The sequence below is a fragment of the Petromyzon marinus genome, chromosome 12 (assembly GCF_048934315.1).
Source record: "Petromyzon marinus isolate PM22_M1 ecotype Great Lakes invasive population chromosome 12, UKy_Petmar_22M1.pri1.0, whole genome shotgun sequence".
Taxonomy (NCBI): domain Eukaryota; kingdom Metazoa; phylum Chordata; class Hyperoartia; order Petromyzontiformes; family Petromyzontidae; genus Petromyzon; species Petromyzon marinus.
The window spans coordinates 9,809,672-9,830,291 of record NC_133678.1 but is presented as its reverse complement, the minus strand read 5'-3'; the positions used below and the strand labels follow the sequence as shown (position 1 = coordinate 9,830,291).

Below are 20,620 nucleotides of genomic sequence, written 5' to 3'. Positions count from 1 at the left end.
TGTGAAATAATTTAAACTAGACTACACTTCTGTATTGTTCCCGCCCTAGGCTGCGTCAAGGGTGGGGAATTTGTAACTGTCACTGGCCAATACAGTTTTCTCCGCGGTGAGATCCTGTAGCCACACATTGCTAAGTGTTTCTTTACAATTGACCCGAATATTGCCACATAATTACATGCAATCTCGTCAAATGTTGTGTTCTCATCATTTACAGATTTTATATCACGAATATGTACTAACGATATTTTCAATTTGTTCACTCGTTTGCTGTCTCTTGTCTATGTTGTATTGCTTTTGAACACAAGTTGTCTGCAATTGCTTCCTTCTTGAGTAATGACCTCAAATACCATGTTGCTCTGGTACCTTCAGATGTACTACGTGGGAGGTGCAATATTAATATTAAATGACAATGATTATCACAAAATAAGAATATGTAAACACAACACATGAAGAATGCTATTGACATACTTTCCCATCAAGACTTGGAAATCCAACTTTAATCTCTTAATGTTTTTGAGGGGGGGGGGGGTGGCAGGGAAATGAATAACATTACTGGTTAAATATGATGAAGCTGAATGCCATGGTGGGTCATACCTTTGCACACTGGAATAGAAGAGCTCCATTGTCCATTGGCCTGACATTGGGCATGCATTGAGCCTTCACTCGTGTACCCAGTATTGCACGTAAAATTTACCACATCCGAGTAGCTGTACCAGTTGCCTTGTGTAACACCGTGTACTGGATTGCCTGGATGGCCACAGCTGAGAGCTTGGATTGGGAAGAGGAAAAAAACAAGTATTACATCGAACCTTGGACATATATCAAACATTACCAAACGGGAAGTGATGCGGCAGAGGTGCACGGTTCAAATCCAACGGCCGCCCTGGTTATTACTGTGGGTATAATAACCCTAATACTACTATGCGCTGTCTGCTTCGCAGTGGATGTTGAAGATCCATTGATGTCGTTCGCAAGAGTAGGCCACTGTGTGCTAGCGTCAGGGTCCAAATTTTCCAAATAAAAAAATGACACCGCAAGTTACTCATTTGGGACTATACATCATCACCCGCAACTGACAGACCGATGCCCTTGATTTCTCTTGCAAATTAGACTACCCTGGTCTCTTGAGTTTACGCCTAGTTAAACAAAATAAAAGTGAAATTGACATTACATATACAAATAAAAATACCAAGATTTAAAAATATCATAATGTAAAAAGTAATTATACAGTACCCTTGGAATGGCTTGCCATGTTACAGCACTAAATCAATTGCAATCCGTATGATTGTTATTTTACCACATTACTTGTGCTCATTTTACTTTGCTCAGTAAACATACTGCAAGATAAAAACATTACTTTCATGCAAGTACAATTTCGCCTAGAAATATTGAAAGTAATAGTTTATCAAATTGTGTGTTAAAAATGCCAAAATAATATGTATGTTAACAAGCATGATCATATTAACAACAAAAAAGGAATCACCACCTTTTGTCCCATTGTTATTAACTAAGATATAGGTGTTTTTCACGAAAATCACACAGCAGGAAGTTCAATATATCTACTGAATATTTCCGATTGAATTTAATGAAAATCTAAGAATCAGTCAATGGAATGCGCAGTGTTAAGATGCCTTAAAATGTCAAATACATTTGATGAAAATAGGCTTCCTGTAGTGAGTGCTTTTTTTACCCCTAATTTGCACAGGAGAGTGCTGCACTTACGGACACAGTTGGGAACTTGACCGGACCACTTATGGTCCTTTTGGCAAACGCGGACAGAAGAGCCAATTAGTCGGAAGCCAGGGTTGCACTGGTAGACAACGGTATCCCTGTAACCAAACTCCACGCCTACCACCTCTCCGTTCACCAGTGCCTCTGGCGGTCCACAGTGTCCCGCTGCAGCACGAAACAACACGCACGAGATTACGGTTTTGAAGACATCAGCAATGCACCATATGCACACGAATCATGTAAATTTGGCTCAGGGGTTGGTGCCGTATGCATTGTAGAACTTCTTTTGAACCGTAGCCAACCGTGCTAATCGGAGGTGCAGGGGAAGGACAACAAACTAAATACAAAAAGTTATAAAGAAATGAGTTTTCAATCTAGATTTAAAAGTGCACAGCTCCAGCCGCTTCCAAATATCGGAAGGAAGAGCGTTCCAGATCGCCGCAGAAACGCATCTGAAAGCGCGCGATGCAGTGACTGTCTTTGTTGGACAGCTATCCAAAAGCCACTGCGAGGATGACCAGAGTTCACGTGATGATTTATACATTTGAGAATGCAATTGTGTTTATGTTATTATCAGGTAAATAAAGTGCATCGATGTAAATGTGCAAGATGGCGCCGATGATGGCAGCCTCGGCCGGTTGGTGCGCCCTGTTTTGTCCAGTTTTGTCTTGTTTTGTCTTGAGAGGGGCTTGCTGTTCAACACTCTCGTGCTGGTGAGAGAGGCCTGCTGTTCATCACACCCGTGCTGGTGAGAGAGGCCTGCTGTTTTGGGGCCTGCTGTTCATCACACCCGTGCTGGTGAGAGGGGCCTGCTGTTCAACACACCCTTGCTGGTGAGAGGGGCCTGCTGTTCAACACACCCGTGCTGGTGAGAGAGGCCTGCTGTTCAACAGACCCGTGCTGGTGAGAGGGGCCTGCTGTTCATCACACCCGTGCTGGTGAGAGGGGCCTGCTGTTCAACACACCCGTGTTGGTGAGAGGGGCCTGCTGTTCAACAGACCCGTGTTGGTGAGAGGGGCCTGCTGTTCAACACACCCGTGCTGGTGAGAGGGGCCTGCTGTTCAACACACCCGTGCTGGTGAGAGGGGCCTGCTGTTCAACAGACCCGTGCTGGTGAGAGGGGCCTGCTGTTCAACAGACCCGTGCTGGTGAGAGGGGCCTGCTGTTCAACACACCCGTGCTGGTGAGAGGGGCCTGCTGTTCAACAGACCCGTGCTGGTGAGAGGGGCCTGCTGTTCAACACACCCTTGCTGGTGAGAGGGGCCTGCTGTTCAACACACCCTTGCTGGTGAGAGGGGCCTGCTGTTCAACACACCCTTGCTGGTGAGAGGGGCCTGCTGTTCAGCACACCCTTGCTGGTGAGAGGGGCCTGCTGTTCAACACACCCGTGCTGGTGAGAGGGGCCTGCTGTTCATCACACCCGTGCTGGTGAGAGGGGCCTGCTGTTCATCACACCCGTGCTGGTGAGGGAGTCCTGCTGTTCAGCACACCCTTGCTGGTGAGAGGGGCCTGCTGTTCATCACACCCGTGCTGGTGAGAGGGGCCTGCTGTTCATCACACCCGTGCTGGTGAGGGAGTCCTGCTGTTCAGCACACCCGTGCTGGTGAGGGAGTCCTGCTGTTCAGCATACCCGTGCTGGTGCGAAGATGGCGCTGATGATGGTAGCCTCAGCCGGTCGGTGCGCCCTGTTTTGTCTTGTTTTGTCTGTCAATTCAGTGTTTTGCCAAGATTTTCGGAGTTCTCTAACAAGAGACGAACTTTTAAATATCAGGGAAACAACTCCTGTGGATTTAATTCCTACTTTTCTGCTTCCAGCGGCAGAATTAGTAGGCATTCTAGTCAATGCCGCGCTAGGCTTTGCTCAAGCAACGAAACGCCGCCCAAGGGGTAAACGGTCAGGGGCTCTAGTACGGCTACGCAGACGCGGGATCCGAACAGTGCTTCCGAGCTTTTTCCTCTCCAACGTAGTTCACTGTACAACAAAATGGATGAACTTCAGCTACTGATGGTAAAAAACAAAGACTTTCTTTCAGCTTCTGCATTGTGCTTCACGGAAACATGGCTGTGTGATTTGATTCCGGACACTTTGCTACAACTAGCAGGATTCCATCTTGTAAGATCGGATCGTGACATAGCACTCTCCGGCAAGACGAAAGTCGGTGGTATTTGTTTTTACATTAACAGTGGCTGGTGTGTAGATGTCACAGTGATTCTGCAACATTGTTCTCCACTCCTTGAATCAATTTTTATAACCTGTAAACCGTTTTACTCGCCTCGCGAGTTCGCGTCGCTCATTTTGGTCGGAGTTTATTTGCCGCCTTGTCCTCAGGTTAAAGAGGCCCAACGCATGCTCGCCGATCAGATTTTGAGTGTGGAGCGAGCAAATCCAGATTCGTTGGTTATCGTACTTGGCGACTTTAACAAAGGTAATCTCAGCCACGAACTCCCCAAATACATACAATTCATTAAATGCCCAACCAGAGAAGGGAACACTCTGGATCACTGTTACACTACAGTCAGTAGAGCCTACCACGCCGTCCCCCGAGCAGCACTAGGACACTCTGACCATGCCATGGTCCACCTGATTCCTGCATACAGGCAGAAACTAAAACTCTGTAAACCTGCTGTGAGGACATCTAAACAGTGGACCAGTGAGGCTGTGGAAGATTTGCGGGCGTGCTTAGACTGTACTGACTGGGATATGTTCACGACTGCTACCAATAGTCTAGATGAACTCACAGAGGCTGTGACGTCCTACATCAGCTTCTGTGAGGACTGCTGTATCCCAACACGTACCAGGGTGAACTTTAACAACAATAAGCCCTGGTTCTCAGCAAAGCTCAGAAGGTTGAGGTTGGAGAAGGAGGAAGCGTTTAGGAGTGGAGATAGAGACAGATTCAAGGAGTCGAAGAACAGGTTTAGCAAAGCGGTGAGAGAGGCTAAACGACTGTACTCAGAGAGACTAAAACACCAGTTCTCTACAAACGACGCTGCTTCTGTCTGGAGAGGGCTCAGGCAGATCACCAGCTACAAACCCAGAGCCCCCCACACCACTAACGACTCCCGCCTAGCCAACGACCTGAACGAGTTCTACTGTAGATTTGAAAGACAATTGGACTGTCCTGAACCACCCCTTCCAACCCAAGAGGCCCCATCCCCCACCAATACTACAGAGACGACTATCTCCTTTCAGGAGGGAGAAGTTAATAGACTTTTCAAGAGGCAGAATCCACGCAAAGCAGCCGGGCCGGACTCTGTCTCTCCAGCCACCCTCAGGCACTGTGCTGACCAGCTGTCTCCGGTGTTCACCAACATCTTTAACACCTCCCTGGAGACATGCCATGTACCAGCCTGTCTCAAGTCCTCCACCATCATCCCTGTGCCCAAAAAGCTAAGGCCAACAGGACTAAATGATTACAGACCGGTCGCCCTTACATCTGTGGTAATGAAGTCTTTTGAGCGCCTGGTCCTGGCACACCTCAAAGCCATCACAGACCCTCTCCTGGACCCCCTTCAGTTTGCCTACAGAGCCAACAGGTCTGTGGACGATGCAGTTAACATGGCCCTCCACTTCACCCTACAGCATCTGGACGCCCCAGCATCCTACGCCAGGATCCTGTTTGTGGACTTCAGCTCTGCCTTCAATACCATCATCCCTGCCCTGCTTCAGGACAAGCTCTTCCAGCTGAACGTGCCATACACCACCTGTAAATGGATCACAGACTTCCTGTCTGACAGGAAGCAGTGCGTTAAGCTGGGAACACAAGTCTCTGGCTCCAGGTCCATCAGCACCGGAACTCCTCAGGGCTGCGTCCTTTCCCCTCTGCTCTTCTCCCTGTATACCAACAGCTGCACCTCCAATCATCTGTCCGTCAAACTATTGAAGTTTGCGGATGACACCACCCTCATTGGGCTGATCTCTGGTGGGGATGAGTCTGACTATAGGTGGGAAGCTGACAATCTGGTGACCTGGTGTAGCCAGAACAACTTAGAGCTAAATGCTCTAAAGACAGTTGAGATGGTTGTGGACTTCAGGAAGAATACAGCACCACTCACCCCCATCACCCTGTTAGACTCCCCAGTAAAAATTGTAGAGTCCTTCCGCTTCCTGGGCACTATTCTCTCCCGGGACCTCAAGTGGGAATTGAACATCAGCTCCCTCACCAAGAAAGCTCAACAGAGGATGTACTTTCTACGGCAGCTGAAGAAATTCAACCTGCCAAAGACAATGATGGTGCAATTCTATACAGCGATCATTGAATCCATCCTCACCTCCTCCATAACCGTCTGGTACGCTGCTGCCACTGCCAAGGACAAGAGCAGACTGCAGCGTATCATCCACACTGCTGAGAAGGTAATTGCCTGCAATCTACCGACCCTCGAGGACCTGCACACGACAAGGTCTATGAGGCGAGCGAGGAAGATTATGGCCGATTTCTCCCACCCTGGACACTCTCTGTTTCAGCTACTCCCCTCCGGCAGAAGGCTTCGGTCCATCAGGACCAAAACCTCACGCCATAAAAACAGTTTCTTCCCATCTGCTGCTGGCCTGTTAAACAAGGCCAAGGGCTAACACTGTTTTTAACATTTGATCTACATAACGACACGTTGCTGATATTAACTATGTTTCCCTATTTGTATTTTTAAATTATATCTTAAAGCTATTTTATATTCGATATTTATTTAATTTTATATACTTCAGCCCCTTAGTGTTAGACTTTTAACCCTTATTATAGTAAGACTTGTTTAAAACTTATTTAAGATTTTAGATTCCTATATGTTGAATGTATGCACCATCCTGCCAAAGTAAATTCCGTGTCGGTGTGAACTTACATGGCGAATAAAACCCTTTCTGATTCTGATTCTGATGTTTCATAACAAAATATAAAAACAAATATTAATTTATATACAGGATGATCTTATTGTGTAATCTAGAGGTTGCCAGCTCGATCTCAGTCTGGCAGTTGAAACATTTGGTGGGGAAGTTTCATGAATGCTCCCACATCCCTCCTCCCTAGGTTCACCACAGTCGACTGGCAAGTTGCATGAGCGCGATTGGCTACGTACCTTGCAGAAACAGGTTCAACGTACATTCATACAAAGTGTGAAATATTCCCACCTCTTCCAAAACGTCCGACCAGTGTGGAAGATGAACCCAAATATCCTGCAGATGGGGCTCTCTAGTGCTCCCTCTAGTGGAGGCCCTTTCACCAGCAGTGGCGTGAGCAAGTTACATTAACTTTAAATATATAACAGCTACTTTTTTTTACCTGCCCAGGCACTTGTGTGTTTGAATCTTTTCTATTACTTATGTAGTGACGTAAATGGAGTCACGATGGCGTTAGCGCCAGCTACTGCCACAAGAGTGGAACTATGCATCTTAAGCCTCTCTCTGGCGCCAGAGTAGGTATGGCATGGAAGCGGGCCCTAGGGGGCATGGTTCTGGTGACGGTCAGAGAGAGGGCAAGTGAGGACGTGACAGTCTGGGTGAACCGGAGAGGGCACGTGACCGGGACAGGGTTGCAAGGGGGCCCAAAAGGGGGCTTGAGGGACACATGATGCTCAGTCGAGAACCTTCCGGTAAGATCCGGAAGGGGGCGTGGCCGAAGGCGGACCGAGGTCACGCCCGGGAGCCGAAAAGGGACGTCCCGAGAGCAATCGCGGATGTCTGTTGGAATGGAACCCGTCGGTGCTACATCTCTTCGATCCGCGGTCCTCGGTCTTCGGTCTTTACGCTCGGCATCGTGGGTCAGGCAGTGTGTTACTGACTTGACCCGGTTATGTAGTTACCCTGTTGTGGTCTACTTTACCAGCGTACGTTTATGTAGTTACCCTGTTGGGGTCGTGTAATACACGTGTTGCCTCCAAGTTCAAGTGTGTGCCTCCGTAGAACCCACTACATCTGGCGTCAGAAGTGATTATATTAAATTGTCGGGCAGTAAAATGTTAACAAGAAGAAAATGACTTACCAAGACGTCTTCGAAGGAAGAGAACGACAAGGGGGAGATTCTGCAGACAGCCCCGGGGGTTTACAGCCCGGTTACACACTGCATGGCGACTCTACAGCGGGTGGAAAGCAACGTCTCCATGCCGCTGCCACCGAGGAGAGAGCGGGGAGACGGCTCCGCTGCTGCTGTTCCGCATGCGGGAAACCTAAGAAACCCAGCGCGAGCGTGCGCAGCCGCCATTTCGCGTCCGAGCGGGACGGAGTTCCCGCCAAAATCGCGCTTCCCGCCAAAACCGAGTCCAGCGGAGGGGGACCTCCATTCGTCCCGGGAGCGCCCCAATCGTCAGCTTGGAGTGCGGCCTGCCGGGTCAAGTCTCAAGAGGATGCCGCGCTGGTCAAGCAAGATTCTTAACGACGCCGTGGTCTTCCACCCTGACGTCCTCCGCTCCTCTGGTTCCTCAGGCGAATCGTGACACATCCCACACTCAGCCCTTGCAGACACATCATGCATAATTTTCATGCGCCGGGTCGGATGTATTTGTTGTTACTCCTCGCCGGGTTGCGGAGCGTGAGGATCAGGTTTCGTTGGGTGGCGGATGGCCGCGGCGTCCGTGTCAGTTGTCCGCATTGTAACATCGTTTTTTTGTTGTTGTTGGTGCATTGTCGGGATCGTGAATTCTTTTGCAGATTGTATATGGTGCATTGTCGCGCTCGTCGGTCATTGTGGGAACTGTGTATGGTACATTGCTTGGGATTGTCGATTTAAGTGGGGCATGTATATGGTGCAATTCCGTCGAGTTCAAGTGCTCCGGGTCCGATGGGAATCCTGTGTTTTGTTGTTAATTGGGATATCCAAATGACAGGTCCAGTGTTGTTCAAAGTCACTGGTTGTATCCTATCTGTTGTTGGACCGATTTATTGGGAGATCCAAACGACAGGTCCGGTGCTTGTTTCAATGTCACTGGCTGTATCCTGTCTGTTGTTGCACAGATTTTTTTGTGCGAGAATGCCCCTTAAGATCTTGGAGGATCGAGGGTGCGTTGGGCTGTCATCTGGCCGTCAAATTGTGTTGTGTCCTCTCCGTTCGATTGTGTATAGCTAAACGCTGCAATGCGTGCCCTGGTGAGAGTGACAGTTAAAAATTGCCCCAGGACGCCGATGCGTATGCCTTGCGGCGGCAGAAAACGCCTTTACCGCGAAACTATCTAACGTTAAGGTAGTTTATAATGACTAACACCCCGATACGGCCAACGCGTGCGTAGATTAAAAGGAGACGTCGCGTCGGAAAGGCGAGGTGTAGTAAAGGGTGACAGGGAATGTCCCTAGTGGTCCTCAAGGGAGGGCTGCTGAAGTGTGGAATGGAAAATTGCAATGCCCGTGACTTTGTGGTGCCCACCGTTCTGTGGGGCAAAGTTGTACAGGCTGCGTGCTAGCGGCTCTTAACCACACGCGGGGGTAACCGCTGAGATCCGGGCGCGGCCGCCATCTTGTGCACGAGCAGGACGGGATTCCCTCCAAATTTGTTGCTGCACCTTAGGGTGCAGCATGCTGGGTCGACCTTGAAGCGCGACTTCCTTGACCTGGTATATGGGTCGACCTTTAAGCGTGACTTCCTTGACCCGGTACATGCTCCGTTGTCCCAAGGTGTCCCCCAGGGCTCGGTGCTTGGTCCTTTGCTCTTCATACTATACTTGCTTCCCCTTGGCAACGTCATTCGCCACCATGGTCTTAATTTTCACTGCTATGCCGATGATGTCCAGCTCTACATCTCCACCAAATCCATCACCTCCGCCACCCACTCCACTCTCTCTAACTGCCTCGCTGGCATTAAATCGTGGATGCACACCAATTTCCATAAACTTAACTGCGACAAAACAGATGATCATCATCGGTCCCAAATCTATCACTAAATCCATTCGCAGTTTCTCCGTCACTATCGACACCTACACCCTGTCTCCATCCCTTCAAAGTCACAACCTTGGAGTCATATTTGACAATAACCTCTCCTTTGAACACCACATGAAACAAATCACCAGAACTGCCTTTTTTCACCTCAAAAACATCTCCAGACTCGCCCATCACTCTCTTTCTCCGCTGCAGAAACCCTCATCCACGCCTTCATCACCTCCAGAATCGATTACTGCAACAGCATCCTATACGGCACCTCAACCAAAACATTAAATAAACTCCAGTACATCCAGAACTCTGCTGCTCATCTGTTCACTTACACCCGCACTGGTGACCACATTACCCCTGTCCTCCAGAACCTCCATTGGCTCCCGGTCCCACAACGAATTCAATTCAAAATCCTCCTCACACAAAAGCCCTTCATAACCAGGCCCCTTCCTACCTCACTGACCTGCTCCACCGCCACAACCCATCCCGTAGCCTTCGCTCATCTGACGCCAACCTCCTGACTCCACCTCTCAGGACCAAGCATCGAACCTGGGGCGACAGAGCCTTCTCTATAGCTGCCCCATCACTTTGGAACTCTCTCCCAAAACAAATCCGTGACTGCACCGACCTTCCAGCGTTCAAATCATTGACTAAAACTCACCTTTTTAAAATTGCTTTTAATGTTTAGCTAAGTTTGACGTGTTTTTAGTGTTTTTACCATTTGATGTTGTTTTTGCTGCTTTTATGATTTTATGTAAAGTGTCTTTGAGTATTAAGAAAAGCGCTTACAAATAAAATGTATTATTATTATGAGTCAACCTTTCAGCACGACTTCTTTGACCCGGGATGTCGGAAGATGCCCAAATTGTACTTAAGAGGTGTGTGATTTGATCGGCACCTGAAGGTTCAGACTTCGTCCTATCACCACCTGATTGATGGGATGTTGCACGGTGGCAGGGGACCCCGACGTCCGTGTTGTGTCGATGGGTGTGTGCATATCCAGTCTAATCGCCGACATTTGTTGTGCATTCGTCGCGACTGAAACTGTTTTTTTTTTCCCCGCCGGGCGGGATCCCTTCATGTCCACTACCCAAGGGCCGGGTGGCTGATGTGTCCGACGAGCTGGGGCATGTGTCCGCGGAGGTCAGTGCCTCAGGAGTTTTTGGATTTTCCGCCCACAGGATCCCAGCGCCTGGCACCCCTGGAGTTGCCGGTTGCGCCGACTGGATGTGGATTGGGGCAGCCGTCACCCACTTCTCCTCCCGTTGTTCTTCTTCCCGGGAGGGGCCGCAGCTGTTAGGCCTTCTTCAAGTTCGCCCGTTGAAATGAGCCTTCTCCACTGTCTTATTTATCCCTACGCCGTTGGAGGTTGCACACACGAGCTGGATTGTGCTGCCGTTGGACTTGGTCCTTCATGTGCTCGTGGGTTGTGACATGTTTACAGGTGTTGGGTTGTGTACATTGTCTAGGGGTTGTGTTGGTCATGTGTCCGTGGAAATATTTTTTTGGGTGCTCCTCGGTTGATGTACATATTGTCTGGGCAACGGTCACTGCTAGCTTTGTTGTTGTTGGTTGTTTTTTTTTCTTCTCAGAGGTCGTTTTCCGTAACTGTATATATTGTTCGGTTGACGGTTGTTGTTGGGTTTATTGTTGCACAGAAATTTTTTGGAAGGCGTTTATTTTGTTGGTTGTTGCTGTTGTTAATAGAGGGATAGTGATCAGCTAGGACGGCTGTGTTTTATAAAGGGGGGGGGTTGTTGGTGATGCAGTGACGTAAATGGAGTCACTTTGTCGTTTAGCGCCAGCTACTGTCACAAGAGTGGAACTGTGCGTCTTAAGCCTCTCTCTGGCACCAGAGAGTAGGTATAGCATGGAAGCGGGCCCTAGGGGGCATGGTTCTGGTGATGGTCAGAGAGAGGGCAAGTGAGGACGTGACAATCTAGGTGAACCGGAGAGGGCACGTGAACGGGACAGGGTAGCAAGGGGGCCCAAAGGGGGGCTTGAGGGACACGTGATGCTGGGTCGAGAACCTTCTGGTAAGATCTAGAAGGGGGCGTGGCTGAATGCGGACCGAGGCCGCGCTCGGGAGCCTAAAAGGGAAGTCCCGAGAGCAATTGCGGCTGCCTGCTGGATTGGAACCCGTCGGTGCTATGTCTCTTCGATCCTCAGTCCTCGATCTTTACGCTCGACAGTGTACGTTTATGTTGGGGTCATGTAATAAACGTGTTGCCTCCCAAGTTCAAGTGTGTGCCTCCGTAGAACCCACTACACTTATAACAACTGCATATATGCACATACAGTTCACACGTAAAACATTGTATATATTAAAATTATCCCATTAGTGCATAATCTTTGTGCATTTCCACGAGACCTACTTTTCAATTGTGGGGATCTGTATTTGATAGCATTAATAACCCAGTCATTAAAATTATGTGGAGGCTGTAACATGTCCGTTATATTGTCTGGTACTCATGGGGTATCCCTCGGTTTTTATGTGAATGTGCTTTTGAGGCAATTATAGTTACAACTGCAGAACTTTACATGCATAGATACATAATTAAACATTTGATGTTAATTATTCATGACGCATTACAATGCTAACAACGTTTTAACCTTCTACATGTCAGCTCAGCTTCACGTAAGCCTCTGTCCTGACTTCTGCTTGCCCCACAGGGACCGAAGTGAAGTTGCAGACATCCTTTCTTCCTGCCAATTAGGTGGCATGCAAATGCTCTCCTCAATTTAAAATAATATTACACGAAGACTGTGCCTTCAAGAGCTTTAAATACAGGTTTCAGAGAAATGAATAGCATGTTTTCTTGCTACTTACAAATGCACATTTTTAAGTGAGATACTTGAGAGACGGGTAAATAGGCAATGATGGAAATCATACTTCACTACCTCTGCTTTATTGTTGTCTTTAGTTTTGCAATCAAATAACCACAAAAGAACAAAAGCAATTAATAATTTATAATTAGCAGCTAAGTCTTATTCATGCACAGTAAATCATACACTGCCATACATTATAAACGCAAGAAAACATACGTATATCCCTCTGCATCCAAAACTCTGAAAACATTACAAGAACTGCTGCTGGCAAGCAATTTGTTCATGGGCCTCATTACAAATTGGGAAAATAATGGTAAATACAAAATAATTTGGGGATGGCTGTAACAGGGACACACACACTGATATGGACATTTTCATCCCAGGCTGCTCGAGCCACGGAAATGAAAGCACAATACACTGGCTACTTTGCTCCCTCATGACCTTGACCCACACGCAACGCCGCTACTGTGAATTAAGTAAGGTTCAGCGAAGGGGGAAAGACTGAAAATAAAATACTGGATGTACCCTTATAAGGCACGTTTAGGATGAACTCTTCAACGTGTTCACCGGTTGTGCTGCGTGTTGTTCGGAGTGATGTCTAACATTTCGCGTGACATGCTGGGAGCTTCTTCTGGAACTGAATTCAATGTTCCAGAAAAAGCTCCCAGAATACGGCGTGAAGTGTTGGACAACACGCTGCACAAACCGAAAACACCACTGGAGAGCGGTACAGCACACAGCCGTTGACATCTACATGCCTGTATCGTTTAAGATTGTATGTCGAGTTTGCGGGATGTCGCTCTTCAAGATTAAGAAATAATCAGCAGGGAGAAAAAGGATAAAATCAATGGGCTGGAGTTATCATAATATATAGTGGACAATTTGTTAGTGAAATTACCCTGCGTCATTGCCAAGTGATAAGACCTCTTGATCTTGCTGCCTCAGGTTGGTTCTAGTTTTCATTTATTGAGAACAATAAATTGCTGTGGGCTTATCTAAATTCCCACACCAGATGTGGCTAATAGAGGTAAGTGAAGAGTAGCTGCAGCATGATTACACTTGGTCTCTATCACTCTCCAAATTACAAATAACATCTATAGCCTGGTCTTCTAAAGCAGCTATTACATTCTTTCAACAGTACAATTGCATTGTGTTGTTTACTTTTTTAATTGCGGGACAGGTGATTTTAGTATATTTAAAGGCGATATTTAACACTTTTAGTCCCAAGATAAGTAACAGTGTTAATAGTTACATGGTGGGAATTATGTTGGTGGGGAGGAGGAACCTATATATGCCGATTTACCAAACACAAATAATGGTGGCCACGGTATGGGTTAAGATAGGGTTGATATTAAATCAGATTGTAACAATATTAAGCTGGGTGCGTAAATAAACTATTTTACCGGTAAAAGGCATTAGGTTTCACATGTGATGCATTTCTATAAGTAGGTAAAAACGTTGGTACAAAGTGTTCGATAAAAAAAACCAAGACAAAAATTCCCCGTATAGCCTTAACAGACTGTTGGGGCAAGTGCAGTTAGCGAGCACCTCTATAATACGTAGATTCACATGTGCACACTGTATTGTAAGCAGGTAAAAATAGGAAGGTAAGGGGCACAACCACTTACGCATAAATAATAATAATAATAATAAAGACACTTCGAGGCATGGAATAGGCCTCGTGGGGTTCATAAAAGAACACAAAGACAAAGATCCCCTCTATAGCCTGAACAGGCTGTTGAGGCAAGTGCTGTTAGCGAGTACCTATGAAGGCTGGCATGGCACACGGGGTGGGGGGCCAACACCACTCCCGGCCACCTTTGTCGCTCCAGTGGTGATATTTACACACCACACCATGTACTCATTTTAGGCTAAGTCGACCCAGGGGAGGCCCATGACCGATTCAGATAATTGTCACTGGTGTTGGCCATGAGCAGGAATCAAACTCAGGTCGCCGGGTTGAAGCGCAGCGTGCTACCGCTCCTCATCAAAGAACTGCTCCCCATCAAAGAACACAAATGGTATAGACAATCGCTCCAGAGGAAAGGCAGCAGTTCGCATTCGTTCATATTCGCAATTGTAGACAAGCTTAAATTAAAAGTCGGTGTGCATGGACAAGAAGCAATATACTGATACAGTACTTTAAACAATTGCATCTACACATGAAAGTATGTAATTGCAAATACATTTAGAATAATATTAGTACAGTAAAACCTTGGATTGCGAGCATAATTGGTTCCGGAAACGTGTTTGTAATCCAAAGCACTCGTACATCAAAACACTCGTATATCAGTTGTGATCACGTGACGCTCGGCAGACAAAGCGTATACGTGCTACTCGTATTGCAAGACCCTCGCTCGTTTATCAAAATAATATTTATTTTAAAACATTGCTCGTTTTGCAAAACACTCGCAGACCAAGTTACTCGCAATGTAAGGTTTTACTGTACTAAAAATACAACATTCATTTTCATCTTAAAGAAAAGTGATAAAATGAGATTCCATCATCTTTCCACAGATTAATAAATGGTTGGATTTTTTTTGTTTCCACGGCACGATGATAAACTGACATGAGGCCAAATTTCCTCTGAAGTGGATGCCAAGAGAAGGCGAAATAATCAGAGGAAGACATGAAAGAAATGGCAATGACTTGATCGCAAAAGGTTCGGAGGCCTCCATTGGGAAGGAACTAAACAGAAAATAAAAACAATGGAGGAAAATTGGGGTGGCATTTACCCAACGGTGGGAATGAACAGCTTGATAGCAACAACAATAGCTTTTTTTGTGTTCATGTGTGAGTGAAAGTGTTTGTATACACGTGCGTTTGTGCACGTGTGTGAGCAGACCTATTCGCCTGCATGTGTTTTTGTAAATGTAAAACAAGTGCAAGTTTGTTACCAATGCAGCGTGTTTCATTGCCACTCCAGAGGCCGCTGGATAGACATTCTCGCACCACCGAGCCCACCAACAGGAACCCCATCTCACAGCGGAATATCGCTGTGGCACCAAATGTGGTCTGCGTGCCGATTTTATTCGCATTAGCTGGAATGGGCAGCTCTCCGCAGGACATTACTGCGGGGAAGAAACACAACAAACGTGTTTAAACACGCAGTTTTGCATTTTCATTTTAAACACTAGAATAGAGCAATTTTGCAGCAAATCAATAAAGATACACTTTTAATATTGGCTTTTCTTCAAGAATTCCAATAGTGTTTTTATTGGCCAAGTTTTTGGAAAAATCTGACCATAAAAATGAAGTATTGTCAAAATGGGGCTAAAATCCTATTTTTGCAAATGACCACACATTCTAAAATACTTTATCTTTCAGTCTCAAGCTACTTATATCTTATATAATTTACATACAGTTACACACTCTACACATGACATAAATATTAAATATTACCAATTAATTATAACGCTTTTAATGAAAATGCTTTATTGACAACATACTCTTACCGCGCACACATGCACACACACACACACAGACATCCTAAAACATTAGTTGGCTTAATAATCGTAATGATTGAGTGTATGGATTTTATATACATCATCCTTTTGTCTATATGTGTATATTAACTTTATGCAAAACATTAAAATAATCCGAAGCATAAATATTCTTTGTTGCCCTTTTATAATAACCTATGAGGCTGAGAGGTAGAACAATGGATAGCACACTGTGCTGCGAACCCAACCATCTGAATTCGATTCCAGGTCACCACTAATATTAGTGAAATTTAAACCATCCCTGGTATAATCTCCTTGACTAACTCGCGCTGACTAGTTCGGTGACAAATTATCAAACAAACCCATGACTGACACGGCGTGAGAAGGCCTTAATCCAGCAGTGAATTGAACAAAGGCCTGCAAGTTTAATAAAATAACTTTACTTTTCCTGATTGTTTTATACCACACAGAGTTATTGTATGAATTTATCCTGGAGTTAAACCGAGTCTTTTACCTCCCCTGTTCGCCAAACAGTGCCTTTGTAAGTGCACACAGATCACCGTTACATTCTGTTCGCTGCATTTGAGTAACAAAAATAAATATGTCTTCATTGTAATTTACAAGCATATTATATTTTTAATTAAAATGTACATTTATCACCTTTATTAATATTGCTTAGGTTTTTTTTGGAATTGATTTAGCTGAAACTGTGGGCACATTCCCATTTTTGATGCCTTGTCCATCAGCTGAAATAAAATTAAGATAATGATTCACCCTATACGATACTTTAATTAATACAGACTTAAATACACTTTCAGAATAATAATTAAAAAAACCTTATTCCATTAAGCCAGCTGGCCTTATTTCTACTGCACATTTAATTGTAACCCATGCATTATTTTTTTTATTAACGTGAAGACAGAGGGCAAAAACCTCATAAGAGTTGTCGTTTTTACGATAACAGAATACAGCTGCCTTTCTATTATGCTGAACGCCAAAACATTTGCAGTCACAAGTTACTGAGTTGGCCTTGAATCCAACCCAAAAGCACCGATTTTATTTTTGCCATACTCACTTTCACAAGTTGGTCGCTCCTCATTCCAGCTCCATGTGCCATTGGCCTGGCAGCGGATAACAGAGGGACCCCTCAGGAAGTAGCCCGGCTCACATTGAAATGTAATCTGAGCACCAAACTCACTGTGTGAACCATTGACAACTCGCCAGCTTCCATGGTCCAACGAAAAGGCACTGACACTGGGGCATATCACCACTGTGGACACCAAACAGAGAAAACACAATCAGAGAAAACACAAGCGTTGCACATGTGGGTCCAAGGAGATGAGTGGGTGGCCGACTTATGAGGGCGAAGGACATGTGTTTGATATTTTTTGTTTTGTTGTCTATGAATTATCAAGCGATCCTTATAGTCATATTTTATTCATAACCAGTGAAAGCCCAGTCATGGGAAAAAAAAATCTACTTTTCAAGAAAATACAAGGAAAATGTGTTCAGAATGCATACTTTCCCAATGCATTGTGTACTTTAAATAATATTGTGGCAATGTTTTCAAGGGATCACTCTTTCTGTGTTTAAATTAGCTATAAAATGGAAAAGAGATACCGGATTGTATTGAATTGACTACCAAATATAATACAAATGTTGATCTTTGCTGATCAAGAGACTGTTAAAATTATATTTGTAACAGGCATCTATATCTTCATTGTCTATCCACTGCTGGATGCAGGTCTCCAATATGTTCATGGTCCTGCAATGCCACAATCCATCTCACTCTTCCACGCGTTTGTCCCACCCATGTGAGGTCCGCTGGCACGCAAACTGATCTCAGTGCTCTATAATATTATATTGTGGAAATGTATTTCAAGTGTTTTCTACTCTCTCTGCGTGCACACTTTTACATCTTGGTCCAAATTGATGAAGATTTTATTTTAGGTTTCTCCAGAATTTCTGCGGGGAGAGCATTTCTAGGAAATACATTTCTCCAACTTTGATAGAGGTAATGTTTTCAACAATTTTCGGAAAGGAATGGGTAGGGAGCCATCCTGCATTAGACTGGGCTGCCAATAATTCGCTCGGGAGGAGAAAGCGGTGACATTTCTCTGCTAGGTACTCATTGCAATGCTTGCCCAGCATCGGGGGAGCCCAGCACATGTTCAGATACCACTTCCAAAGCTATACACGGCAGGGATGGAAACCTAGGTTTCTGGGTTTATAAGTGCAGTGAGAGCATTAAATTGTTGTAACTTCAACATAACTCTGCGCTAGCATTACCCAAACGCCTTTGCCTTTCAGCCCTTTTACTGGTGAGCCATTTTCGCACCTCTAATTGGCACGGTTGAGTACGTACGGTGCGAAAGAAGTTCAACATACGTGCATACAGGAGGGGCCAGCATGACCACCGTCCGGAGAGGAATCAGCCATTCATAGGATACAAATGTTGGAATAGGGCAAATTCTCACACAAAAAAGGCCATCGATCCACCAAAATGAGGCACAATTATGGCCAAAAATGTTTAATGAGGGCCCCTCTTGTTGACCAGAATCAAAGCAGTTATATCAGAAATCAATAACCATCGTTGCATTCATTTCATAACGTATAAGTAAAATTCGCCAATGTCAGCTCAGTGATGTGTTGGCCCAAGGTAGGGTGCAGCTTAGCGCAGCTGCTTTTAATCTATACACGCCTTGAATCAAGTCAGCCAGAGACCTTACGCTGTCCTGTGCATAAAACATATCGCACCGAGCACATACAAAAGAGCAGATGCATTGAATCTCCCTGCCTAACTACGGCACATGTGGATGTGGGACATTTGTTGTGGGCAAGTTACGAGTTATATCGCAAACTATTTCACTCATAGTGATGTAGCTTCCTTTCCATCTGCAAACATCACGCATTTAAAATTAGTTTGGGTGATTCAACACGTTCAATTATATTTAGGTTGGTTCACTTAATCATTATTCTATGATTAAATAGCTGAATAAGAAAAGTGGCAGGTATTAAAATAAGCTAATTGAATTGATGCTATTAAAAGGGGTATGAAGATAGAGGTCAGGTCATTAATTCGCAAAGATATCTAAATATATATGGAGTTTTTAACAAATATATTCCAAAATACATGTTTCACATTGAGCTTAGCTTATCAACAAACATAGCATTCACTTTAAGCAAAACATTGACACACAGCTGCATTCAGGAGTTGTTAAAGAGCATGTATGGCCTTTGAAACTCATTCGAAAAGTTAAAATCCTTTGATGGTCTTAAATGCCTCAGGTGTGCTAATCTAATCAGTTATTTTGTGACATTTGTGCAATTAAAACAGTCACAATCACTATACGCTTCAACATATGTACTTTAAGTGACAGGCGTGTGACTGCAGTGCAAGCATAACGATTGCAGAACGCTTGCCATCTCATTTGGCTGAAATAGGAAAGTGCCACATCACCAACAGCACTCTGAAGCAATGCTTTCTGCAGACGCGTTACATTGTTGATATTTTGAAATGCAATAAGCACACGTACCGTATTTGCCCGAGTAATCTGAATAAATCAATCAGAACAAGTGCAGAAAGAATGGAAATTGTTCAGTCCAAGACTAACCAAAGCAATATCTGCACTAGGTACGTGTATTCAGTCATTTATTTACGTTCTTACTCACTTATCCAAAATGCATGGCGCATTTGAAACACGAGCAGATGAAACACAACACCTGAAGAACAGGTTGTTCTGACCCAAATGAATGACCCAGCTCTTACGTGTGTAGTCTGTTAGCCACAAACATTTGTATATATATACAAAGAGATACATCTATATGTTTAGCAATTTGAAGAAACAAGGGAGGCGTGAGAGTTATATGCGTGAAAGGTGCATAATAGGTGGCAGGCTTATTATGTTGATGGTTCAGACCCGTGCACTGTGGGGGATGATTGTGGTTGCTCCATTGCCCGTTCTCTAGGCAGACAGCCGATGCTGACTCTCCGGCCACCATTGTGTAGCCAGCATTACAGCTATATGCCACATGGCCCCCCAGAGAGAAGTCCATCGCGTGTATGCCTCCATAGATGGGGGATTTTGGCAAACCGCAAGATATTGCTGCAACACAGCAGAGTGTGAAAGACATACAGTTAAAGCAATGAAAAAAATCAAGTTAGTCACAACTCCCATCAAAACCACCTATCACCCAATACATATTCAAATCGTCCAACACAGTATTAATCACAGGAAATAAATCACCTCAAAGTCCCAGTATTATTGTAGGTTGTTTATGCTTTATTGAAAATAAAGATGGACACAATGTGGACAAAAAAAACTAAACAGTCGAATGTTTTTTTTTTACCTGGGAAAATATAAATACGAAACTTAAAACAAAAAGATTGATCTTCATGTATGCATTATTACGTCTAAATATCATAAAAATTAGAAACAAACATGTACAAACTTAAGTTGATAAGGTCATGAAATGGACATTTATAAAGTAAATTTTCAGGTGGCTGCGTTGCACTCACAAATTAGGCTCCTTCAATGACATTACATAAATATCAGGCTGACATTCACTGTTGGTGACCTTTTAAGCAGGGTTTTGAGGAGGGTATTTGACATTGGTGCTGGCAGCGACGGTGGCTATTACCATTGACAGCATATCCTTAACGTATTGTAGAGCATAATAGCATAAGAGACTTACGCGCGTCACATTTTTCTCGGCAAAGGCATGCATCGATTTATTTTCCCAAATGGAATGTACAACATTCGACTGAAATTAC

The 20,620-nt window shown here is 44.9% G+C and overlaps 1 protein-coding gene across 1 annotated transcript in view; it reads right to left on the bottom strand.

The window, feature by feature from the left end:
• Positions 1–20,620, bottom strand: part of LOC116941582 (CUB and sushi domain-containing protein 3-like) — a 409,001-nt gene that overhangs the window by 46,044 nt on the left and 342,337 nt on the right. The window contains exons 50-54 of the mRNA XM_032952774.2: positions 19,767–19,952; positions 16,922–17,116; positions 15,301–15,474; positions 1,723–1,896; positions 595–768 (exon numbers count right to left, since the gene is read on the bottom strand). Coding sequence (XP_032808665.2) covers positions 595–768; positions 1,723–1,896; positions 15,301–15,474; positions 16,922–17,116; positions 19,767–19,952 — 903 coding nt within the window. The remainder of the gene's footprint in view (positions 1–594; positions 769–1,722; positions 1,897–15,300; positions 15,475–16,921; positions 17,117–19,766; positions 19,953–20,620) is intronic.